The sequence below is a fragment of the Xiphophorus maculatus genome, chromosome 14 (genome assembly GCF_002775205.1).
Source record: "Xiphophorus maculatus strain JP 163 A chromosome 14, X_maculatus-5.0-male, whole genome shotgun sequence".
NCBI classification, from domain to species: Eukaryota; Metazoa; Chordata; class Actinopteri; order Cyprinodontiformes; family Poeciliidae; genus Xiphophorus; species Xiphophorus maculatus.
In genome coordinates this window covers 21,123,342-21,148,169 of record NC_036456.1, presented here as the reverse complement: position 1 = coordinate 21,148,169, position 24,828 = coordinate 21,123,342, and the positions used below count along the sequence as shown (strand labels likewise).

At 37.8% G+C, this 24,828-nt stretch overlaps 2 protein-coding genes across 3 annotated transcripts; both read left to right on the top strand.

Annotated features, from left to right (window-relative positions):
* The first annotated feature begins 3,418 nt into the window (after positions 1–3,418).
* On the top strand, positions 3,419–7,211 carry LOC111611098 (high affinity immunoglobulin gamma Fc receptor I-like). The gene is made up of 8 exons (XM_023346728.1): positions 3,419–3,509; positions 3,843–3,878; positions 4,052–4,315; positions 4,395–4,640; positions 4,731–4,916; positions 5,033–5,119; positions 6,890–6,930; positions 7,169–7,211. Exons 1-8 carry the CDS (start codon positions 3,482–3,484, stop codon positions 7,175–7,177), a joined length of 897 nt encoding a protein of 298 aa, XP_023202496.1. The 5' UTR covers positions 3,419–3,481; the 3' UTR covers positions 7,178–7,211.
* Positions 7,212–9,826: 2,615 nt separating this feature from the next.
* LOC111610955 (sodium channel subunit beta-4-like) lies at positions 9,827–24,815 on the top strand. 2 transcript variants are annotated; one of them, XM_023346194.1, is made up of 3 exons: positions 17,211–17,382; positions 23,008–23,346; positions 23,449–24,815. In XM_023346194.1, the coding sequence occupies exons 1-3, from the start codon at positions 17,313–17,315 to the stop codon at positions 23,616–23,618; spliced, it is 579 nt and encodes a 192-aa protein (XP_023201962.1). In that variant the 5' UTR covers positions 17,211–17,312; the 3' UTR covers positions 23,619–24,815. The 2 variants fall into 2 exon arrangements, 1 of the variants encoding a protein (XP_023201962.1); XR_002753833.1 differs by lacking the exons at positions 17,211–17,382; positions 23,449–24,815 and adding an exon at positions 9,827–10,653 and having other exon boundaries at positions 23,008–23,095.
* The last annotated feature ends 13 nt before the right edge of the window (positions 24,816–24,828 follow it).

The window sequence follows — 24,828 nt, the reverse complement described above, 5'->3', positions numbered from 1 at the left end:
GAAGAAGAGCCGGGGCCACAGAGCCGAAGACTGTCCTGCCATGAGGACCAACCCGTCAGCCCTGCAACCTGTGGCTTCACATTGCACTTCTCTCATCGGCTGGGTTCAGACCCCAAAGACAAAGACAATGATTCTGGAGAGGAAGAAGTGGAAAATGTTTTTAGGTTGCTGGTAGCCCAAATGTAAAACATCATCCTTGGGACTCACTGAGTCACTAAAACCTACCTGGTTCAATAACAAGAGCAAGTTGTAATATAGAGAAGGAGCGACCGTTAACAGGTGTGCTCTGTGAAACTAGTTGGCTGTAGGCTGCTCAGTCTGGCTGATTCACAGGGGGAAGAAGGGTGGGACACCTGGATGTAGGCCGTCAGAATCCAGGCGAATCGTTTCTGGAAACCAGTTTAAACAGAGTTTACTTCAGTTCTGGACAGGATAAATCCCAGCAGATTTAGGAAACTCAATTAACCCGTTAGAAGGAGAGCTGGTAGCACATCTCACCTCTCAGGAGAGGAAGTAGAGAGAGAGAGAGTAGAGAAAGAAGCAGGAGGGGGGGGTATTGTGCAACAACAAGTGGCCCCCGAACAGGAACCTGAAGTAAACAGGGACTCAGGACGAATAACAGTAGGAAAGGTCCTTGTTTCTAGGTGTGTAAAAACAGAAGTGTGTTTCTGAATAGCAACTCAGTGTGATAATCCTAAGGGAGTAGGATTGTCGGTGACTGTCCGAGAGACGACCTCAGTCACCACCCTCGCAGTAACTGTATGGCGTACAGGTGAGGAAGAGCTTTTATTGAGGACAAGTGACCAGATCCAGACAGTGAAGCTAGTAGCCAAGTAGTCTGTTTTGCATCCCCACCTGAGGCGCTAAAGGCTCTTTGCAGACAGACAACTCGAACCGACAGAGAGATGGAGTGATGGATGATCACTCTGAGGAGGAAAATCTGGGGAAGAAACCGGAGGAAGCCGGCCGCCCAGATCCTTTGGAAAATGAGGAGACCTCAACAGAACTGCATCAGCTTCTACACAGCTACTGTCACTCAGACCTGAAGCAAGGGGAGAAGTTGGTTCCAAGAATGAGGAACTGAAACATCAACCCCTGACAAAGAAAAGTTGGCTCCCTCTTGCTGGAGTGGTTCGTGATGTAATGCTGACAAGACAAGAAAAGACCAGCCAGCAAGCATGCACAAGAAACAGAGAAAAGTATCATCAGCTGACGATGGATGAGGAAGCACACCGCGTCCTCCACTGCAGCCATCGAGAAGACATCCGGCAACAGAGGAACAAACACCAGCAGCTGACATCATCACACAGACGCAGACATGGTTAAAGTCATCACACAGACCCGAGAGAAGCAGCTTGAGAGCGAGAGGGAAACAAGTAGCTCATCACAACTTATGGAAGAAGAAAGCAGAACTGAGGCTCCGCCTGAAACTCAAGGTGCAGCGACAAGGCGCACACCTGAGAATAAGCTCTATGGAGGGGCAAAGATGTAGATCTTTCATGCAAGAAAGGTTGTCTCTGCCGGGGTCGAGGTTGGACAGAACACCTAAGGACAGGTGGTCCTAGAGTAGCACGGGGAGCAGGTAGTACGGTGCGTGCATAAGGCCCTCGGATATGCAGACATGCGAAGTTTATGTTGTGTTTTAGTTCATGGTGTCGTAGTGTTGAGTTAATCAGGATTCCTGTTGATTTCAGGTCCAAACATGATCTTATAAAGCAGTGGGCCCAACTTTTCAGTACCGCGGACCGGTCAAGTCTTCGCAAAGTTGCTGCGAACCGGGGAGGACAGAGAAACCATGCCGGTGTTGCTGGTGTTGCTGGTGTTGCTGCTGTTTCTGGTGTTGCTGCTGTTGCTGCTGCTGCTGGTGTTGCTGCTGTTGCTGGTGTTGCTGCTGCTGTTGCTGCTGTTGCTGGTGTTGCTGGTGTTGCTGCTGTTTCTGGTGTTGCTGGTGTTTCTGGTGTTGCTGTTGCTGCTGGTGTTGCTGGTGTTGCTGCTGTTTCTGGTGTTGCTGGTGTTTCTGGTGTTGCTGTTGCTGCTGGTGTTGCTGGTGTTGTTGCTGCTGCTGGTGTTGCTGCTGTTGCTGCTGTTGCTGGTGTTGCTGCTGTTGCTGCTGTTGCTGGTGTTGCTGTTGCTGGTGTTGCTGATGTTGCTGCTGTTGCTGGTGTTTCTGACTCATTCTGATGCTTGTGGCTCCATGTTGCCGCTCAAGATGTAACCAACAGAATCTGGTTATAGGATTTTCAAAATAAAAGATCCTCCAGACTCAATACATAAAACGGAAATATTCATTATTTTTTGCGTGGCCGGTACCACTTGGTCCACGGACCGGTACCGGGCTGCGGACATCCTCTGTTATAAAAGCACGTCGTTGATTTTGATCAGATTAGTCAAAACCTTGTTCCTTCATTAAGCTGCTACATGAATCGCCTCAAAATTCATGAGCAATTTTTTCTGTAATTAGATAATGATGTTTGTTTGTTTTGCTTTTATTGCTCTAGTTTTTGTATTTCTAGTCACTCCTGAGCAGCTCTACGCCTTGGTTCTGGTTTCAGGCGGTTCTGCCAAGAGTCCGGATATTTCTGATGATGATGATGATGATGATGATGATGATGATGATGATGATGATGATGATGATGACTGAATCGTTCTCTCTTTGCTGCAACATCTTCATCAAACTCCTGTTAATCAGACGTTATTGGTTTCAGAGTTTATTGATCTCATTTACCAAATTAACTCCCAGCAGTTTATTTTATTTAAACATGTTTCTGTATCTTCCAGCAGGGTCAGAGGTCGTCTGCTCTTCTTCTTCTTCACTGACGTTTTTAGACGTTCAGCCACAAACCATCAGCTGGTCCAACAACATCCTTCAGTACAGCAGATATTTACAGCATCCACCAGTTTAACCAGTAAATATTAATAACTTGGTCTCTTATTGCTCCATTTCTCAGTATTATAAAAATACAGCAGGATTATTTATTGGAGAAAATGTCACAACAAGATAAAATATCTCTGATCCTCCAGAACAAACTCCAGTAGATTCCATATGTTTATGTTTGTTATGGTTGGAAATTCATTTTCTTTCTGAATATTCTCAATAATAAAGTGAGAATAAGTTTTCTTCATCACATCCATAACCTTCTCCATAGTCTTCCTCATTTCCTCAGCTGAAGCTCCTCCATGTTCCTTTAGTCCAGATTCATCCTGTGTTTTAATGTAATAAATATTAATCTGACATTTTAAACATTTACTTTGATCAAATTCTTGTTCCTGAATAAAAACAGTGATTAATTTCCTCCTTGTTCATCAGAAAACAAACGTCATCAGTGAACCATGAGTGATGAAAGTGTCAGTAACCTGCAGCCCCTCCTCTCTCAGTGTCTCCATAGAGCAGCAGACGGACTAGCAGCAGGAAGAAGGCGGGCTCAGCTTCAGCTTCTCAGCTTCAGTGAAACATCGTCAGGTCAGATCACTGAGAAGAACAATGGAAGGCACATCTCACTGTCTGATCTGTAAGTAGAGCAGTTTTAGTCTCTTTCTGCTGGATCAGCATTTCTCTCTGTCTGACTGACACTGGAAACATTTGACTAAATGATCATCTGATAATAGAATTACTGTGGACTTTATGTTTCTGTGTATAAAATGGATCTGGTGTCTAATAAAGGGCCAGGAGATGAATTTAGTGAATCAGCTGTTTCAATAAACAACTGAACAAAACAATCAGTTATAATGTTAGAAATAAAAGCAGGTCAATACTAAAGTAAAGCTTTTAAAAATAAAAATAGTCTGAATTACACAGTTTCAGAGCTTTAATTTCTAATAAACATCTTTTTATTTCTCTCTAGTTCTGATCTTCTTGCTGAGCTGCTCAACAGATCCAGGTTGGGAAATTTATGTTACATTAAAATGATTTTTAATATTCAGAGATGTAGTTTGGATTAAAGGTTACATCTGAATTTATAAATAGTGGAAAAAATTTCATTTGGATAATTACTGAATATAATGGTATTTATTATTATTTAGAAGTGAAATCGTAATAATTGTATCTTTCCAGTCCTCCCAGTTCGTCTGACTGTGAGTCCCAGCAGATCTCAGTTCTTTGAAGATGAATCTGTGACTCTGACCTGTGAGGATGGATGGACTGTGAGGAGAAACACAACCAGAGGAAACATAACTCAGTGTGGAGATCAATGGGGAGAAGATGATGGTTCCTCCTGCAGCCTGATCTACCTCCTCCCATTAGATACTGGTCTGTACTGGTGTGAGTCCATGTCTGGATCCTCCAGCAGCAGCAGCAGCATCCAGCTCTCTGTCTCTGGTAAGATCAGACTGTGGAGTTAGTGTTGCTGAAGCTGTGTGGAAATGGATGAAATGCTGTAGTTTGTCTCTGTGTTGAGGTGGATCAGTGATCCTGCAGAGTCCTGTCCTCCCTGTGATGGAGGGAGATGACGTCACTCTGAGCTGCAGAGCAAAGAATCCAACCCACAACCTCCCAGCTGCTTTCTATAAAGATGGCTCCTTCATTGGTGATGAAACTACTGGCAACAAGACTCTCAACTCAGTGAAGAAATCTGATGAAGGCCTCTATAAATGTAATGTCAAAGGTCATGGAGAGTCTCCATCCAGCAGGATCTCTGTCAAAGGTCAGAGGTCAAGAGGATTGAAAATATTGTTAAACTTTGGTTTTCATTAGAAATTGTTTGGCAATTATTTAATAAAAAACTTTATTTTAGAGAAACCATCAACCACTTCTGGTCCTCCACCCTCTCCATCCTCTCCATCCTCTCCACCTTCCTCCCAGTCTGGTCTCTTCATCCCTCTATCATCTGTGATTGTTGTGGTTTTCCTGCTGGTTCTACTGGTTTTACTGGTTCTGCTGGTTCTGCTGGTGAGACGACGTCTTCAGAGAAAACCTGAAGGTGAAGCAAACATTTGTTTTTCCAATATTCATTAGTTAAATAAAGTTTAACATTAACAAACTAAACTAGTTTTATCTAAAAAGAACTAGTGTAATTTATAATTTATTTTATTTTAGGAAATCAAGACGTTGGAGAGGAAAGTATCACTTACAGCGACATCAACGTTTCTCATCATCCACGACAGAAAAACAAATCAAATGAAGGTGAAACTTTATGTTTTATGTTTCTGTTCTTGGTTCTGTTGCAGAACTAGAGTTAAATTTGTTTTACCTCTCTGGCGTCTTTATCTTATCCTACCTGTGTTTAGAAATAGAGGTTTTAATAAAAGTAAACAGTTTTGCATTTCAAGAAAATGTTGACAACTCTATAAATTCACTGATATTAGAGATATGGAGGAATAAACAGGTTGTGTTTGTAATGATTAGGGATAAAAACATTTCAGTAAATTGACGGCTACGTTTTCCAAACTTCATTTTCTGTCTTTAAGCTCCAATAACACGTTATCATCCAAACTACAGCGTCTCAGTTTAAACAAATATCATTGATAAAGTAGCGGCCATATTGCTGTTCAGTACTTCTGTAAAATATATATAGTTTTTTTTATTGCTCAGTAATTATTTGACCAGGTTAAACTAGTCTAACCTCAGTTGTTGCTGTTTGTTCTGGTAAATGTTGCTACATTTCACACCTTCTGTTTTGCACTTTGAGGTTTTTCTGCTAACTGACTATAATAAACTCTGCGGTCGTTCAGCTTCCTGTTTCTGTTCAACTAAAAGTTTTAAAAACTGCGTCTAAAGTTCGTGCATGAGGAGAGACGGACGGTGAAACATCCCAGATTCAGAGTGCTGCAGGTGGAAACTTTCTCCTCCTGCGGTCAGTAAACAGACGAAGCCTTGATGACCAGCAGGATGTTTCTATTCATGCTAAACAGTTTTTGTGACCTTTGGGTCAGCAGTGGTTCTGACCTTTAACTTTCTTAATAACACCAACATTTTTCTGTTGAACCATCATTTTGTATATCAGGGAAATATTGTGGAAATGCAGTGGATGTTATTTTCATGTAGTGTTTGTGGAACCATCTATAAAAATGAACCAAACTAAACTCAGTCTTTTTGTTCACCAGTTTCTCTACATGTGGAACAAAACGGAGTTTTTCTCAGATTTATTTTAATTCACAGATAAACTAACAGAAAGAGAATAAAGCTTGAAAAGCTGAAATGTTTCGGTGCATCGATACTTTACTCTGTTAGTGTTGGCAAATATCCGATCCTTGGTTCTGATTGGCTGAAACCCAAAGACCAGAGACAAGAAGAGCTTAGCGCCTGCAGTGGTTCCTCTGTGCATTTTAACTCGTCTGTTGAACTTTAACCTTGTAAAGTTCAACAACTTTACAATCAGCTGAACTTAATAACACAGATCAATAACTATTGAGAGACATTGATCAGTTTTATTCCTTTCCTGCTGCTGTGGTGTGAAGTGAAACTCCAGCAGCTCAGACTGGTCGCCTCTCTGGTCTCACTGGTTTCTGACTCACTTCTAACTTTCAGAGTTTGTCGTTTTCTGCTTCGTGGTGAAAAGTTTCATCTCTAAAGTGGTTTTTGTTCTGCTGCTTCGTTTCTGATCCGGTTCCATGAAATCTTTAGTGACCCAGTTTAAAACCTGAATCTGTTCCTCAGGTTCTGGTTTTACTGGTTTATGCCGAGTTTTAACTCACTGGAAACGGCTTTATAATTGTGTCAAAATGTACAGAGTCAAAATCAAACAACATTTTTATTATTTTGAAATGTTTGCAGATCAGAACACAATAACAACAATAAACTGTAATTATTTTATTACTATTAATGTTTGTTTTAATGATGAGCAGCTGAGTTAAATAATAATTATTTAACTGGATTTATTTAATCCTAAACAATAACTAATAATAATTATTAATCCTAATCTCATGTTCATCAGTATTTATTTGTGTTTTTCAGATATTTTTACAGTTGCAGTTTTTTCTCTGAAGTTCAGGACGGTGAGTCCAGATGGACACACACCTGGATTCCTGTTGCTATGACGACGGTCTGATTAACAATAACCTGATCAGATATTAAAGACAAGATATTTATCTCCACTGAGAAAATGATCATTTATTATGTTTATATTGATGAATTTATATATTTGTACCAAATACAGACGAGAAGAAATTTAACTAAATTAATCATGTTTCTGTTTTCTAAACATGAATTTATTGGTTCTGATTTTATTTACAGAATCAGTAATATTCTGAGATCATCCACCGGACCAGAACCAGAGATCTGCTCTAACCGGACCAGAACCAGAGATCTGCTCTAACCGGACCAGAACCAGAGATCTGCTCTGACCGGATCAGAACCAGAGACCTGCTCCGACCGGATCAGAACCAGAGACCTGCTCTAACCGGACCAGAACCAGAGATCAGCTCTAACCGGACCAGAACCAGAGTTGAAAATCATCTGATGAGTCGTTGGAGTTTGAACTGTCAGAATTGGACCAGAAAACAACATCGATTCTTTGACATCTTTTCATTATTAACTGGTTAAAACTGGATGATTGGTTGATGGTTGATCCACCATCAGTCGTCGACCTCAACCAATAATCAACCATCAACCAATAATCAACCAATAATCAACCATCAACCAATAATCAACCATCAACCAATAATCAACCATCAACCAATAATCAGACACTGAAGCTGTTATTTGGTCCTAAATTCTCAAATATTTCCTAAAAAACAAACAAATAAACCATTTAAAAATAATAACATAATAATAATGAAGAACGAAGTGAATATTTGACCAAAAGAAATATCAGCTTTCATGCTGATGCATCTGTTTATATGAGAGGAGTTTTAAATAACAATTTAAATAAATCAAAAATCAAAGTTTATTTTTTCTCCACACAACATTTATTGTGAAACTTTTAATATTTTGCATTTAAATAAAACCCTTTTAAATATTAATGGCCATTTATTTAGTTCTTCATGGTTAAACCCAGAGAACTGATCAAATGTTCATATTTTATCATTCTTTGTTTACTTCCTGTTTTCTCTGTAGAATCATCACCTTTCATTTAGCTTCCACTTTTAGCCTGTACTCTAGCGCCACCTGCTGGTCTGCTGCGGTAATGTTTGGAAACTGAAGGAGTTCCTAGTTTGTTCCTGTCCAGCAGGTGGCGCCTCTGTCCCAATGAATCCACTGTGATCAGGAACTGCTGCATTTATATTTATTCTCATTAAATGCTAATAAAGGTCGAGTTTTAGATTTAATTCTATAACTCACAACAGATGAGTTATAGAAAAAATATGAGTTTTTCCATAATACACATGTTATAAATGAATAAATGAGTTTGTTTTAGTCTGAATGAACAAAGTGAACCATGAATCTGATCACATGGTAAAATATCTGGCAGGATTCTCTGAAACAGCAGGAACAGCAAAACATATAATAATATATACAACAAGTATTTATTAAAAATAAATGTTAATATTTTTGAAGGTAGTTTTAATTATTGTGCCTTTTTAATGAATTAGGAAAAATCCTGTAAAGTATTTTATCTATAAACGATCTGAACAAGCAGCAAAATGAATATTTTCTATGTGTATTAAATATGTTATGAATCTCAGCAGAACATGAAGAAAAAAGAAAAACTTCATTTTTCATATTTTGATGAGGAGGCATCACAAATGGACTCCTCCATTTCTCTTTCTCTTTGAATTATTTTAATGCATCAGAAACAAATAAATAAAAACACAAATCAACCCAAACTGAACCTTTTCTCTGGTAAAACCGTTAAAGCAAAAACACCTGGAGAAAAGCAGCCAATCAGAGGGAGAGGATCAGTTTGAACTTGTTCAGGTGTTTCAGGTGGATTTCATTCATATTCTAACATTTCAATCAGTCTGCAGCTTCAGGTCTGAGACACTGAGACACGTTCAGGAACCGTCACTGAAATATTCATCGGAACTGAAAGCAGCAGGCTGGGGTCAAAGGTCACACCTGCTCAGTAAGGTTACATTTCCACTGATTCCAGATTTGATTGTAATAAATCAGCATTTTTATTAACCTCTTAAACTTTAAACATTTTTATTTAATTTATAAAAGAGAAGGAAGATGAAAAGCTGCATAAATCCTAATAAAACGTCTCAGTCCTGATAAACGGTTTTTAGTCTTATGAAAATATTTTCATTCCAGAATACTCACCCAGACATGTTTCCCTCTTTACATCAGCAGCAGGAGGTCAGAGGTCACAGCTGCTCATATAAAGGTGGGCGGGGTCAGAGGCAAAATTTATGCACAACATTTATATTTATTCATAAACGGTTAGATAAATAAAATAAAACAAAAATAACAAATTCACCTCCACAGGTGAGTAAATCCTGTAAACATGAAGAGTTTATGAAAATATGATGAAAAACTGATGGATTTATAATAAATAAGATTATAAAATAAATACAAAGGACAGATTTTACTGGATATTTTAAACCCTGAGCTGCTGCTGTTTGACTATAGATTATTAATAATCAGAACAATGATTAGTTTATGATGCTGAAGGATTTCACAATAAAAGACTTCCTGTCTCAACATGGTTCATATCATCCTGGTGCAGCTCTATGAATATTAAATAAACTCCAACAAAATCACTTCAATATGTCAAGTTACTTTATTTAATCCTAAAATAATAATAATTTACTGAACAAATGAAGATTTTCATCAGGATGTTTAGTGAACTTTAGAAATATTACAGACTAAAGAAGAAACTCTTTCCTCTAAAATCTTCCTCTTACAAATGAGACGTTGAAGAACAGAGTATTAATTTAAATGAAATGAATAAATAGGGTGTAAAACAATAACTAAATAAAATGTAAAATAATATTTTGACCATGGGTCAGATTTTCAGTTTGAACATGAACTGTTGGTTTTATTCCAGATTATCTTTGAAATCCAGTGAGAATAAATAATTTCACAACAAATGAAGCTTTAATGATAAAATGTTTATTCTGAGTGTTGGAGCCAATCAGAAACAGGAGAGTTAAAGTTTCCACAGCAGAGGTCAAAGGTCGTCTGAGGAATCAGTCAAGTTGCTGGTTTTATTTAAATATTAAACTAATAAATGTTTTTCTGATGTTTATGAACTTATGAGTTAAAATCACTGAAGCAGAAAGACGTTAATAACCAAATGTCTGATTTTTATTGCTGACAGTAAAAAGATGTGGAGCATAAATATTATGAACTCAGATCATTCAGTATTTTATTCTGTTCTGACCTTTGACCCTGAACCTTCAGAGGTGTTTCAGTTTTCTCCTCTCAGCTCCAGTTTGTGACCTTCACATTCTTCAGTGAGTTTAGTAAATCATTCCCAGGTGATCAGAGTCAATATGTAACCAATAACTGAGTCAATATGTAACCAATAACTGAGTCAATATGTAACCAATAAGTGAGTTTTTCTCTCTGACTTTACTTGATCAGATCTCTGGTGATGATTCTTTTGTTTCTGTTATTTCAGGATCTTTTTCCTGCTGTGAACTGAAACATTCCTGGATGTTTGACGTTTTCGTGTCTCTGCCTGTACCTGAGCTGCTCACCTGGCAGCAGCTCCACCTGTGTTTTCCAGAGTGGGCGGAGTCAGAGCTGCTGGGTCGCAGAGTACAGGGTGTACTGGAGGACAGAGTCAAACCTGGCAACGTGGAGGATCAGTGGGCCGCCATGAAACGCTGCAGGTCAGTTTCCTCTTTACTGCTGCTTTGAAATATTATCTGGAGCCGATCGCACTAATGAAGGATCAATAATTTACTAAATAAATGATCAATAATGTCCAAACTGCTCAGTCAGAACCAAACATCTACAGGATGTCGGACCTTCAGCTTCCTGCAGTAATTCCTCCGTCAGGCTGAACTTTAGTTAGAAAAACTTTAGTTGTGACTCAAAATGTTTGTCATTTTCTAGCAGAATGAATAAATCTGATCATGATCAATATGTTGATCAACCAGGAGATGATTTACAAGCAGATTTATGAAACATGTGCACTTCTACTAGTTTCACTTTTAGTCATTCTAAATTTAATACAAACTAAAATCTTTCAGATTTCTATATTCATAAACTTGGACTTTCTTCATAAATCAAACTAAACTGAAGATGAATTGGTTCAAAGTCTTAATAACTGTTATTTTAATAGCAGGAGTTATTAAAAATCTCCTGTTATTAATCAGTTTGTGGTTCATCTCTAAAAGTGATTCAGATTATTAGAAACTCTGCGTCTGAAAAATGTTTGTAGTTTTTATTGAACTTTCTGCTTCAGCTTCTTTCTTTCTGTTTTCTTGGTTTCTGCTTCTGTTTCCTCTGATTGTTTCTCTGGTTGGAACATTTTTCTGTTGTTGCATTTTGCAGCATTGATGTGTTTGCTTGGTGTGTTGCCATAGTTTCATGTTTTTGTGTTATCAACGACACAAAACCTGATCAGATGCAGCAATCAGGAGAAAATACAGAGACTGTAAGATCAAATCAGAAACATCAACAGATAATCAATAATCAGAGCAGAAGGAGAAAGAATCAGATTGTTCAGTTTGGATTTAAATGTTTGGATCTTTGAAATAAAATATTTCTGATGTTTAAAGTTTAGTTATCTGGTGAAATGTTTACTCTACTTTATATACTGAAAATATTACTTTGCATTATTTTTACAATAAATTTCTGAGAAATAAATTGAATTGTCGTCTTTATAAAAAGAAAAAAGCAATTATTGTGTAATATTTAAAAAACAAACTGATTATAGTTATAATATACATTTAATAATCCTGATTCCTAATAAACATGATAAACTCATAAACCTTCTAAACCAGGATTATTTACCAGTGATGATTTGAACACATTATTTTCTAAAGAGATTTTGATTTATTAGTTTTTTAATGAGTAAAAACCAGAGGAATCTCCCACCATGAGCTGCTTTAGTAAAGATAACTGGTTTGGTTTTACAGTGTGGTTCTGGTTCTGTTCAGTCTCAGTAGTTATTTAAACTCCTGCTTTTTATTTCTTCCTGTCTGGATTCTCTGTTCATCCGTCTTCATGTTCCTGGTTGGTTGAACTTGATCAGTTTTTATTCATAAATCATCACCAGGCCTCACTGTCACTGATCTTCGGCTCTGCAGGAACTTTTATTACATTTGGCTGAACACATTTAAAGTTTTATTAAGTTGTTGAAGCTTTAATAAATAATGAATCTGCAGGTCAGTTACTGTTTATGATCTTAATGTTGGATGAAGTCGCTGTTTGTGGCTGTTGGTCATGGACATGATGTCCAGTCTTTATGTTTGGTGCTGATTTATTTCTCTTATTAATGTTAATATATTTATTGTTTTGGTTTCTTATCAGTTTAAATTAACCTGGATTAGGGCTGAAACTTTAACACAGTATTTTCTATTCATTAATCACATAGATTGAAATCTTTGAACAAAATCACGTTTAGTTTTTAGTATCTGAGTTTCTGGTAAATCTGGAAATGTGACTCTTAAACTTCCTCTGACTGATGTGGTTCTGCTGACTAGTAAACGGACCTGAAAGCTCCGAGTTCTGCTGCTGTTCACTTGGTTTCTGTGTTTTAACTGAAGGTTAAATAGTGACTATGGCTACAAACACATTTATTTCTGGAACAAGCCAACGTTTTCATTCAGCAGGAAGTCAGAGCTCAGATTACAGCTTAACGTTCCCAGTTGAAGCTGAAGAACCAGAACCAGAACCGATCCACAGGGAGAACAAACTCCATGCAGACGATCCTGGTCCGGATCTAAACCTTCTCAGAAAACAGAAGCAGAAATAAAATGTCCCTGATTGTCTGGTTTGTGGAACCTGGTGCAGCATAACAGCCTCCACCTGGTTTCTCCGTGTTTCCTTCCTAACAGCCTGGATCACTGAACATTTTCCTGCTGGTCGTCTTTGTCAGCAGGAGGAGGAAACACTGGCTGACGGTCAGGATGCTCAGACAAACTTTCTGTTTGGTGTCACATATCAACTGTTTTACAGTCCAAATGCAGTCAGGAGTTATTCATGTTGAAGTTCAAACTAAATCCCAAATTATTTCAATTCATTCAAGTTGAATCAGTGAAATTTATCCGACTTTAATCCACCATAACACTGGAGAACATAAAACATTTCAATAAAAAGACACAAACATGTAAATCAAATGAAAACACAGTGAGGTCAGAATAAATATGAACAGAAAGCAGAAAAAATCTCAATGAAATAAAATTCTTCATATGATGATCAGGTTGTTCTTCATGTTTTCTTTCCACGTTTCAAACATTTTTCTCTTCACTCTTGGTGCCGACATGGATCCTGATGATGCTTCATGTCTTTACAGCCTTTCAAGGCTCTTTAAGGAGGATTTTACTCAGATTATTACTAAAATTACCAGGAAACATTTTATGTTCATCAGACTCACTGATTAAATGTGAAGAACAATGAAGAACAATCCACTGATGTGAAATATGTAAACGATAAACAGCAAAGCAAAAATAATTTAAATCTCCATTAAAAATCAATCTGGACTAATCTGAAGAAAGATTTTTACAGATATAATCTGATTCTATCCAGGATCCAGGATCAGTTCAGGTCTGGATCAGGTTAGAAATGAGAAAATCTGACTGTGCTGCCTTTTGTAAGTTAAACTGGACCAGCAAGGTTGAAACCGCACTAGAGCGCCCCCTGGTGGATATTCTGTTATGTTTTGGTGACGCTAGAAAAGAAAATAGATCCAAGATGGTGGAAAGCAACACGAACAGTTCATGATTTAATCTGATTATTATCCTAATACGTTGTGTTTCAGACAAGATTTGTTCGTAAGTGTTGGTTAATTGTAACAGCAATAATTGTCTCTTTGTTTTATGTAACTGGTGTAAATAATTGTACGCTGGAGTCATTTAGGAAAAAGTTTTTATTTTTAGCTAGCAGCTAGAATAGCTAATTTGCTATGTTCGTTGGCTAATACTCAGTTTTGTATGTTTCAGTGTATGATGGCCAAAGTGATGGCAGGGGTCAGAGGTCACTCTTCACTAAACAAGGAGAAAAGAAACAAGTTTGGTTATTGGAGCGTCGTTGTCTGGCTGCTGAAAACTGGAAATGTCAGGGCGAGGACAGCACAGTGACTTATAAAGCATTTCAGTCCGTGGTTGATGGTTCAGGTAAAATAGTTTTATAATGTTGATGAGATCAGAAGGTTGATCAGTTGTGATTATTGAAACACCAGAGCAGAGAGGAAACAGCCTGCAGGAGGAAATCAGTTCATGCTGATCGATCAGAAAATCACCAGCAGCAGCAATAATCTGATGCAAATTATCTTTACAGGATTAAGGCATTCATTCATCTATAGATTAACTGGAGGATCTGAGGTTTTCTGCATTAAGCAAGCAAATTGTTTTCTATAGATTAGAACTAAAACACCAGCAGAGACACAATCAGACCAACTATCAGTCCCACGGATCCGTCCTGGTTTCCTGAGTTCTTGTCTCCTGCAGACAAAGACAGAACTAGAATCAGTTAAACAAATGATCTGATCCCAGATGTTTCTCTGGGATCCAGAACCAGGAAGATGCTGGTTCTGATCCAGAGTTCAACTCACTCACCTGGAGGAGGATGAGGAGAAACATGCAGGTTGATGGTTCTGATCAGTTTAGGATCCAGGCTTCCTTGATTTTGAACTCGACATTCATATGTTCCATTATCGTTAGTTGTTGCGTTCATCAGAACCAGAGACACGTCTCCATCCTTCATCCGTCTGTCTACCAGATCCACTCGGTTCTTGTAATCTGGATGCTGGATGGATGAATCAATCTGATCGTCTTTGTACAGAAGAACAAATTTGTCCTCCAGATCAGTTCTGCTCCACTCCACAGCGACAGGTTTGTTCTCAGTAGTTGTACAATTCAGAGTGACGTTGAGTCCAGAATAATCTGTGATGTCTGTAGAAAAGGAAACACAGAGCAGAGAGGTTAAAGGTCAAAGAGGACTGTGTCCTTCCATGGCAGCATAAAGTGCTTCATGTCCATCAAGTCACTTCTGTGGTTAACAGTCAACTTAGTGACTCTGATGAAATATTGATCCACTTTTCAGAACCTTCTGGCTTTATGTACAGTAACTGGTGACAGATTTGTTATTATTTTATCTGTTTATTGGTTGCTGTTACAGCCCGGCTCTGGGCCCACGGCGTGTTCAACATGTTGGCCTAAATATGTTGTCATTTTCCTATCAACTAAAAAAATGCTGTTTGTGATACAGAAACTCATAATTACTTCATAAACTTACATTTTGTTATATTTTGGTCGCCATTTTTTCACAGCTGGGTTGATGATGTCATCAGGTCCAGTCTGTACTGGAGTCTCCAGAGTAAACAGGAAGGCTAACTTTACCCCAGTAGTTGTTGATCATATTGGTTTGACTGGTGTCATTTGAGATAATGCCACACTGTGGCGCTATTGGCTGTAATTTAAAAACAATAAGGTGAATCTGGATCAATTCCCACATGGAAATAAGAAGAGTGCAGTGAGAGAGAGCTGAACACAACTTCCAGAGGATCTATATTTGTGCTTTCAACATTTCTCTACAGAAGACTTTGTCACTTGTACGAGCAAAACTGATTAAGACTCTAACAAGAGTTTGTTACCTAAACAGGCTAAAAATAAATGATGTGCTGATAGTTTTTATCCACAAAGCACTTAAACCCAACTGAGGTGTAAATGTATGCACTAAAAACCAATAGAGTGGCAAAGGCAACCAGAAAACTGGCAACCCAGCAACACTATGGCTGTGCTCCCAAGACAACGGCTCTAACCATCTGATCTCACGCTGCTGTTTGTGAGCACATGAACTCCAAAGGGGAAACACCCTGAGGCACAAATCAATCAACAGGTAACACTTAAAAAACTTTAAAAACTTATAAAAAAAAACCTTTATTGGAGAGAAAAGGTTCAAAAAGAAACATAACATCCCCTCACTATCTTCCCAAATAAGTTAAACTATGTTCACTAATTAACATCTCAAAGAGATAAAATTGTTGTGTGAAATTGTAGCTTAAATTTGAGGTCTTATCGTGTTTTATTGTTGTTATTATGAGGCTAATATGACTATAACGTTTCGCTACACTGTGTGTTCAACTGCTCTGTGAACTAGCAACGTCATCATCGTATCATCAGTTTCCTGTTCGTCTTTTGACTCTGGATTAACAGTTTGTGAGAATTGTTAGTAAAAATGAAGGCGGATTAAAAACTCACCTTCAGCAGAGACAGAACTGATACGAAGAGCCGAGCAGAACAACATGATCATTAAACAAACCATTTCTGTAACCTGTATCCACTGTTAGCCGTAACGGTACAAGGAGTGAAATGCGGAAGTCACGTGGGTCATGGAGCTGCAGATGCTGCTGGGACTGTCGCAAACTGTCGTAAATCATAGTGATGGGAGTTATGGCTCTTTGAACCGAACCATCAGAACGAACCATTGAATCCATAATATAGTCCATCCGTTACATCAGGCTGGACTAGTCATGGATCTGGCATCACCGATGCGTCGGCGCATGCGTCCAGTCCACATGCATCTTCATTCCAAACACGTTCACTTAAATTTTCACTTTATGATTCATGTTCACATTATTTATTGACTGTATGGAAGAAAATCAAATATATTTTGAATTTAACTGAAGATATGACATAATACAATATATAATATACAATAAAATACAAAGACATTCTGGACGATCCCAACTGTGTGGGAACAGTTTGGACCTGAACTCTTCCTCTTCCAACATGAGGAAGAGGAGTTCTAGCTGCAGGCGGTGGACCAACATCAGATTGAACCTTATGGGTCAGGAATGGATTTCATGAAGCTCATATGTGAGTCCAGGCAGGTGAGCCAAGACTTTTAGTAATATAGTTTATTAACTAGAGACATTATTATCTTTTCAAACAATATGGAGACTTTGCTGCCCAGAAATGGACCAAAATGTGAAATTTTATCCTCTGGATTCATTTGGTACCAAAATACAGAAATGTTATAAATCTAGTTACAATGTATAAGTTTCCTTTGGGCTCTGTACTATATTTCATATAATTGAATAAATATTAATTTTACGTTAGACAGATGATTTGACTTTTTTATGAATTTTACTCATAAAAACAAGTTTTTCTACATTAATATAAAACATTAGGAATAATATAATTCAAATAGTAAAAATTGATTCTTTGATCGTTTCTTTGTAGTGAATGAACCTGATGGTTGTGTTTCCTTCAAGGAGCCATTAGTCCCGTCATCATGACGTCACGTTGCGTCAGTCCCAGCAGCATCTTGACTTCCGCGTTTCTCTCCAAAGTAGCTTTACGGCTAACAGCGTTTCCAGATGATAGAAATGGTTTCATTAAAGGTCTCGTTGCTCTGGACTCTGTGGATCAGCTCTGTCTCTGCTGAAGGTGAGTTTTTAATCCGCCTTCATCCTAACTAACGATTCTCTGATCTGGTAATCCAGATCAAAAGATGATCAGGAAACTCCTGGATCATCAGCGATGAGTTTCATAGTTCGCAGAGCAGCTGGACGAACACAGTGTAGCGAAAACTTATAACTATAATGATGCAGTATGTATAATAAATACAGTTATTTATTGATGTTTACAAACAAAGAGGTTAAACTGGTTGTGACTTTAAGCCGCTATCTGAGCTCTGACTTCCTGGTAAATGGGAGGCGGAGCTACTGGTAAAATATTGGGTTGATCCAAATTTAAACAAAATAAATGTAACTTTCACCAAAAAATCTATAATTCTATTAATTATTATATTATTAATAATAATTAAAGGTTATAGAACCTTTAATTAAAGCTAGAGACGATGTGGAGCGCAGCACGGTTCAACAGCTAAACTAGCAGAAAGTTCAGATCAGTTTCTAAGTCAGTAGATCCTCATCAGATCCACACCGGGCCGGGCTCACGAACCTGACCGATCCATTCATAAAACACTGGTTCTGATCCGCTGTTACAGATCAACTGGTATCCAGACCAACTGGCTGAAATCTGTGTGCATCGCAGATGTTTGTAAAGAATAGGTGGCTGTTGTAGATGCCTGTTTAAAATGAACAAAACCCAAAGCTGTTCTAAATACGACTTAAAGATTATATTAATGTTGCCACAGATTAAAATGTGATCTTTTAAAAGTCCAGATCATCTGAAGTACTAAAATCTGTTCTGATTGACAGACGGGTGACTAAAGTCCACCATCTTGTTTCCACAGAGCTCAGTAGGAACTGATCTCTGATTGGTCAGAAGCTGCTGCCATATGATTTATAGATACAGAAATAAACTCAGACAAAAATGTTTCTCTTCCTCTAGTGAAGCGGGTTTTCATAAAGTCTGTCTGATTCTGATGAATAATACTAGGAAGGACTTGTTGTAAGCGCACAGCCAGCGCCTTGGTTAATATTTTACAGTCTACATTTAATAAGCTAATTGGCCTATAATTTGCCAGGTCCGTGCTATCTCTACCCTTTTTTGGAATCAAGGATATCAGAGCTTCATTAAAAGTAGGAGGCAGCTGTCCTCTCTCAAAAATCTCTTGATAGACCTTTTGTAACACTGGAGCAAGAATATCTATATACTCCTTGTAGTATTCTGATGGAATACCATCATACCCGGGGGATTTCCCCACCTTCATCGCTGAGATTGCCTTCCTAATCTCCTCTTCAGTAATTGGTGCTTCCAACCACTCTACATGCTCCTGAGATAGCCTTGGTAGCTTGAGTTTGGAGAGAAAAGCATCACTTTCTCTTTGGTTTGTCTCGTCAAACACTGAAGATGTATACAATGTTTCATAATATTGTTTGAAGCCATTGTTTATGTCTTTTGGTAAGGTTACTAAAGTATCTCCTTGTTTAATGGCAGGGATTGTGTTCAAAAAAATCCTCTTTTTTAACTTGTCTTGCTAATAATTTGCCCGTTTTCTCCCCTCCCTCATAAAATGAAGTTTTTAACCTGAATAGAGAATATTCCACTTTTTTGTTATAAATTTCATTTAACTGAAACTTAAGCCCACACATATCTCGATAAAGTAAATCATCATAACACCTAGCCAAATTGCTTTCTTTAAGTTTGATTTCTCTTTCCAATTTACGAATTTTACATAGACTCTCTTTTTTCTTCCATGAAGTGTATGCTATAAGTTTACCTCTCAGAAATGCCTTAGAGGCCTCCCATGCAGATTGAACATGCTCTGTACTGCCAATATTTATTTCAAAAAAGTATCTCAGGTCCTGCCCCAACTGTTCTTTAAAAAGTTTGTCCTGTAAAATCGAGACATTCATTCTCCATCTTGAACCTCTTATATTCCCCAGTCCTAATCTTATGCATAATTCTGTAGATGCATGGTCAGTGAGTGCAATAGTTTTAATATCACAACTCCGCACATTATTTACTATGAGTTTTGAAACCAAAGTCCACCATCTTGTTTCCACAGAGCTCAGTAGGAACTGATCTCTGATTGGTCAGAAGCTGCTGCCATATGATTTATAGATATAGAAATAAACTCAGACAAAAATGTTTCTCTTCCTCTAGTGAAGTTTAATTTTTTAATCTTCAGGAGAGAAAAAGACTTTTGAGTTTCATTCCTCTAATTATGTACAGTATATCCGTATACAGTACAGACCAAAAGTTTGGACACACCTTTTAATCCAATGAGTTTCCTTTATTTTCATGACTATTGACATTGTAGATTCACACTGAAGGCATCAAAACTATGAATAACATGTGGAAATATGCACTAAACAAAAAAGTGTAAAACAACTGAAAATAGCCCTTATATTCTAGTTTCTTCAAAGTAGCAACCTTTTGCTGTGATTACTGCTTTGCACACACTCTGCATTTTCTTGATGAGCTTCAAGAGGTAGTCACCTGAAATGGTTTTCACTTCATAGGTCAACCTGCCCTGTCAGGTTAATAAGTGGGATTTATTGCCTTATAAATAGTCATGAAAATAAAGAAAACCCATTGAATTAGAAGGTGTGTCCAAACTTTTGGTTTGCTCTGTCTCCGCCTGCCGGTCGGAGACAGAGCAGTTCCCGTACCAAGCTGTAATACAGTTGGTGAGGACGCTCTCAATGGTGCAGCGGTAGAAGTTCGTGAGGATCTCTGAGGACAGGTGGTTCTTCCTCAGGGTCCTCAGGAAGAAGAGGCGCTGATGCGCCTTCTTAATGATAATGGCCACCCATGGGGGGGAATTTGCAGACAATTCTTGAGCATCACCTTCCTGCCAGTATACCAGGGCTCTTGCATTCGCTGCCCAGTAATAATGCTGAAAACAGGGTAATCCCAATCCTCCCATCTCTGTTGGTTTATGTAAGTGAGTTTTTGATATTCTATGGGCTTTAAAGCCCCAAACAAAAGGCAGGATTATTGAGTCTAAATATTTTAAAAAAGCCTTTGTTAAAAAAATAGGCAGACCCTGAAAAAGATATAAAAATTTAGGTAAGGACACCATTTTAATCTATGTAACTTTTTTGAACAGTTGGGGATGAAAAGTTATCAAAAAGTTAAAAAAGTTTCTAAGTTTTTACTGAGTTTAGTCTGAACTGACTCGTTTGCTCTTCTCTCTTTAGAATCACACAGACTGAACCGTTTGATTAAATATTACTTATTGATTGATGATAGAAAATGATTGAGGACCAGTAGTTTGATAGTTTACATGTTTATCACAGACAATCCTATTCCAGTGATCCATATATTCCTGACAGAATGATTCCTGACCTCTGGTCTGTGTTTGGTGCTGGAAGACCTTTGACCTCTCAGTCTGACCTTTGTAACATATTCCTCCTGCTCAGCTCTGACCAGAGCCACCAGTTAGACATTCTGGTTCTAGATTAACCAGCTCAGTGTCTCATGGAGATAATGAATAACCTTAAACAGCCGTTTGCTGTTTGCCTTTCATTTACTGAGGACGTTTGTTCACACAGGAATTCATTCAACGTGTCCCAACAGCTGCTTTAGAGCCAGAAACTATCTGAGGAACCGTCAGGAAGAGGAAACTTACAGCCAAGGTGACTGTGACCTCTGCCTGTCTGAGGGCAAAGGTCACAGTCGCCCTGGCAAAGATGAATCCCATCAGACCTGGAGCTGGTGGTTTCACAGCCAGAGTCATTAGATCAGGTAGATTTGAACAGCAGTTTCTGCTCAATAATTTAAGAGTCTTTTAATTAATGATTTTCATTCTAAACTTTTGGACAGTTTCAGATACAATCCCAGTCCCTGAGAGGCCAAAGTGATCGTTGCTCTGATCTGCAGCCTGTAGCTGCATAGAAACACAGCAGAGCTGCAGCAGATGCTTTACTAACATGATGAATTCAGTCAGTTTGCAGCAGCCCAGCAGCTATCAGGTTATTATTTATTGATTTGAGCTTTTAACTGCATGCAAAATCACATATTGATCAAAAGGCTCTGCAGCATTAATACTCATATCAACATCATCTGCTGGATTCAGAAGATTTTAACAGATGAACCACAGAGAATAGAATAAAGGAGAAGCTCAGAAATGAGATGCAGATTATAATCTCATATGCAGATTATAATCTCTGACTGTAGATAACATGGTGACTGTAGGACTTATGCAGCCAGTGACTCCATAAAATAATCTGCTTATGTGAATCATATTGATAAACTCACTGATGGTGATTTATTCATGAAAATAAGCCTAAAAAACTAATAATTAATGCTCTTAATATGTTGTTCTTTCTGCAAATGGATGGTTTTTTATTCTCTAATTAATAATTAATAAGTAAATTAGTTGAAAATTATTTCAGTAACTGATTAATTGTGACTAATCCAATTAACTGTTTCATTCAGCTGAAACTGATTTTATGCTAGAACAGCTTGCCATACTCAGTGCTCTATAGCTGATGGTTTGTGTTATCAGTTTTTGTCCACAAGGGGGCGCCACAGGACTGTGTTAGATCCCCATCTATTTATAAAATACATCATCAATCTTTGTCTAAATGTGTCATATTCAGTTTTATGCTGATAATTCAGACATTTAAATCTTTGGATCAACTTTTGTAAAATAATCTCTGATTCTGTCCTGGACTCATTAATCTGCAGATGAAGCAAAGCTGGTGTTTTCCAGGTAAAGGCAGTTTGTCCAAACGATTCCCTCAGTGACAGACAGATTCTGAGGTAATGAAGCAGAAACATTTCTGACTCCACTGAGTTTTTCTCTGATCTGACCAGTCAGAGGAAAATTCATTTCTATAACTTTCTACAGGGAATCAGGAAGGAGATGAAATCTTTCCACAGGCTGAACATCACAGCCTCCATCTTCAGTCAACTCAGTTCATTTAGAGGCTTAAAACATTTAGGTAACCAGAGATCTGTACAGAACCAAAACCAGTCAAACCATGACAGAAGTAATTACAAAATATAATAATTAGCAACAAAGCAGAAATAAAACACACTATGAAGAATGAATGGACTCAAATAAAAGCAGAAACAATGAATTGACTCAGATTGTGTCAAAAACCACTGAGAGCAAAATGTGTTTTAGTGAAACTTAAAAACAGCAAGAGATGAATTTTCAGATTAATAATCAGCTGTTCCATAATTCTGGACAAGTCTGATCTCCTCTGAGCTTCAGTCAGCAGCAGGTCCACTGATCGAAGGTCAAAGGTCAAATTTAAGACTGAAGCAGGTCAGAAAGATATTGTCAGGTTTATACACCTAGAACATTGAAATACACAGGAAAAGACATTTACTATGAACAATATGACTATATAAAGCTAATCAGCAGCATTACTCTATAAACTATCTTATTATAAACATTTAGAACAGGACGTCCTTCTGCTGAGCAGCCGTCTGATTAGAACAAGCTGGCGCCGGCTGCCTGCATCCTTCAGCAGGGCCTCCATAAACACACTGATCAGTTTTTATATAGGTTATTATTTTAATTCTATCACATATAAAACTCATGAACTCAACTTAGGACAGAATAAAAACAGATTTTATTCTCCCACAGTGTGTTTATGGGAAAATGTCATTGACCTCTGACCTCTGCTGATTTCTCTCCTGCAGGTCATGTAGAGGTCAGAGGTGAACCTGGACAGTCCATCACTCTGCCCTGTAGTTCTGCTGCCAGTTCATCTGTTATCGTCGTTCAGTGGAGCAGAACCGATCTGGGCTCAGAGTACGTTCTTCTGTTCAGAGACGGTCGGTTTGATGTAGGGAACCAGAACCCGTCTTATCAGAACCGGGTGGATCTGGTGGACCCACAGATGAAGGAAGGAAACGTGTCTTTGGTTCTGAAGAACCTGACGACTAACGATACGGGACTATATCAGTGCCAAGTCCAGAATGAAGGAGGCCTTGATACTAAACTCATCAGAACCATCAGACTGGAGGTTCTTAGTCCAGGTGAGAATTTGTTTCTGGATCAGAACCAGCAGCTTCCTGGTTCTGGATGTTAAATCTGATCCAATCGGCTCATTGACTTGATTTGTGTTTTTTTTTCTGCAGAGAAGAAAAATGGAGGAACCAGCGATGGATCCATCGGACTGATAGTTGGTCTGATCCTATTGATCTTATTGATCTTATTGGCTGTTGTTGTTGTTGTTTTATTTCTGATCTATAAAAAACAATCTGCTTGTTTCAGGAAGAAAAGCTCAGATCCTCCAGCTGATCTGTAGATTTACTATAAATGCCTTTAATCTGTGGACATGACTTACATCAGATTATTGCTGTGTGGATGGATGTTTCATCTGGCAAATATGAGTTGATTTTCTCTTGCTGACAGATAAACCTGCAGTCATAAATCATGACTTGATTATTATAAAATAGTTTTGTACAATGACTTCTGGACTGAAACTCAAAGGTGACATTTTATTTGTAGGCTGTGTTCCCACCAGTCCAATGTCGTCCACTTTGAATCTTTAAAAGCTACACAATTATTATAACTACTTAATAAAAGAAGCTCAATCAGAAGCTAACTGAAGTTTTATTATTGCATGGAATGAGCTTCTCTTTGTATTTATTAAAAAGATCAAATTTATACTAATCTTATATATTCTAGTGTTTTATTGACATCTATCCAAATCATTTCCTGAATCAAACTTCATCTCAATTAAGTAAAAATTTGAAGTGACAATCAAACGATGGCAGGTTGGTCCGTCCTGCTGATGGAGGAGAAGGTAACTAATTATACCAGATATATCAGAGGATGGAGGTCAGTCAGTTTCTGCTGTGAAAAGTAGCTTCAGTAAATATGTCATTTTTATTTTTTAATGAAACTTGCAGACTGCAGCTTTAACCGTCATGACATTGCTATCTTCATGGACCCATTGACACATTTTATAAACTATAATTCAGTTTTTTATAGTTTTGTTGGCTCTGACTTGTATTCAGGTGCAACTTGCATGTTTTCTGCTCATGCTGCAGTTTTTCACAGATGCAATTATAGGATGACTAATAATGTAAAACTACAGAAAAATCAGTTCAACATTTAATAAAGTTTTGTTTCTTCTTGCTTTTTCTCCATTATATTTATGTTCATTAAAAGTAAAGCAGTTTTCAGACCTCATTTGTTTTCTATTATGTTTAAAATGTTTATTGTTCTGCATCAACTGGTGTTTTTTATTTGGTTACATGGAAAATGAGTGTAAATAACTAATAATGCAGCTAAGCTTGTTTACATAGTTTTTTTGTTTTGTAGTTTTGTTCTGCTCTAATCTTCCCACCAGACTCATAATTCATGAAACTGTTATTGAACAGATTCATGTTAATCAGAACAAACATAACAGATTCACCATTTCAGTATTATTGATGTTTGACTGAAGGAGACGTTGAAGTGAATATCTAAACAAAATAAAACTGATTCATCCAAACCAGCTGATCTGTTGT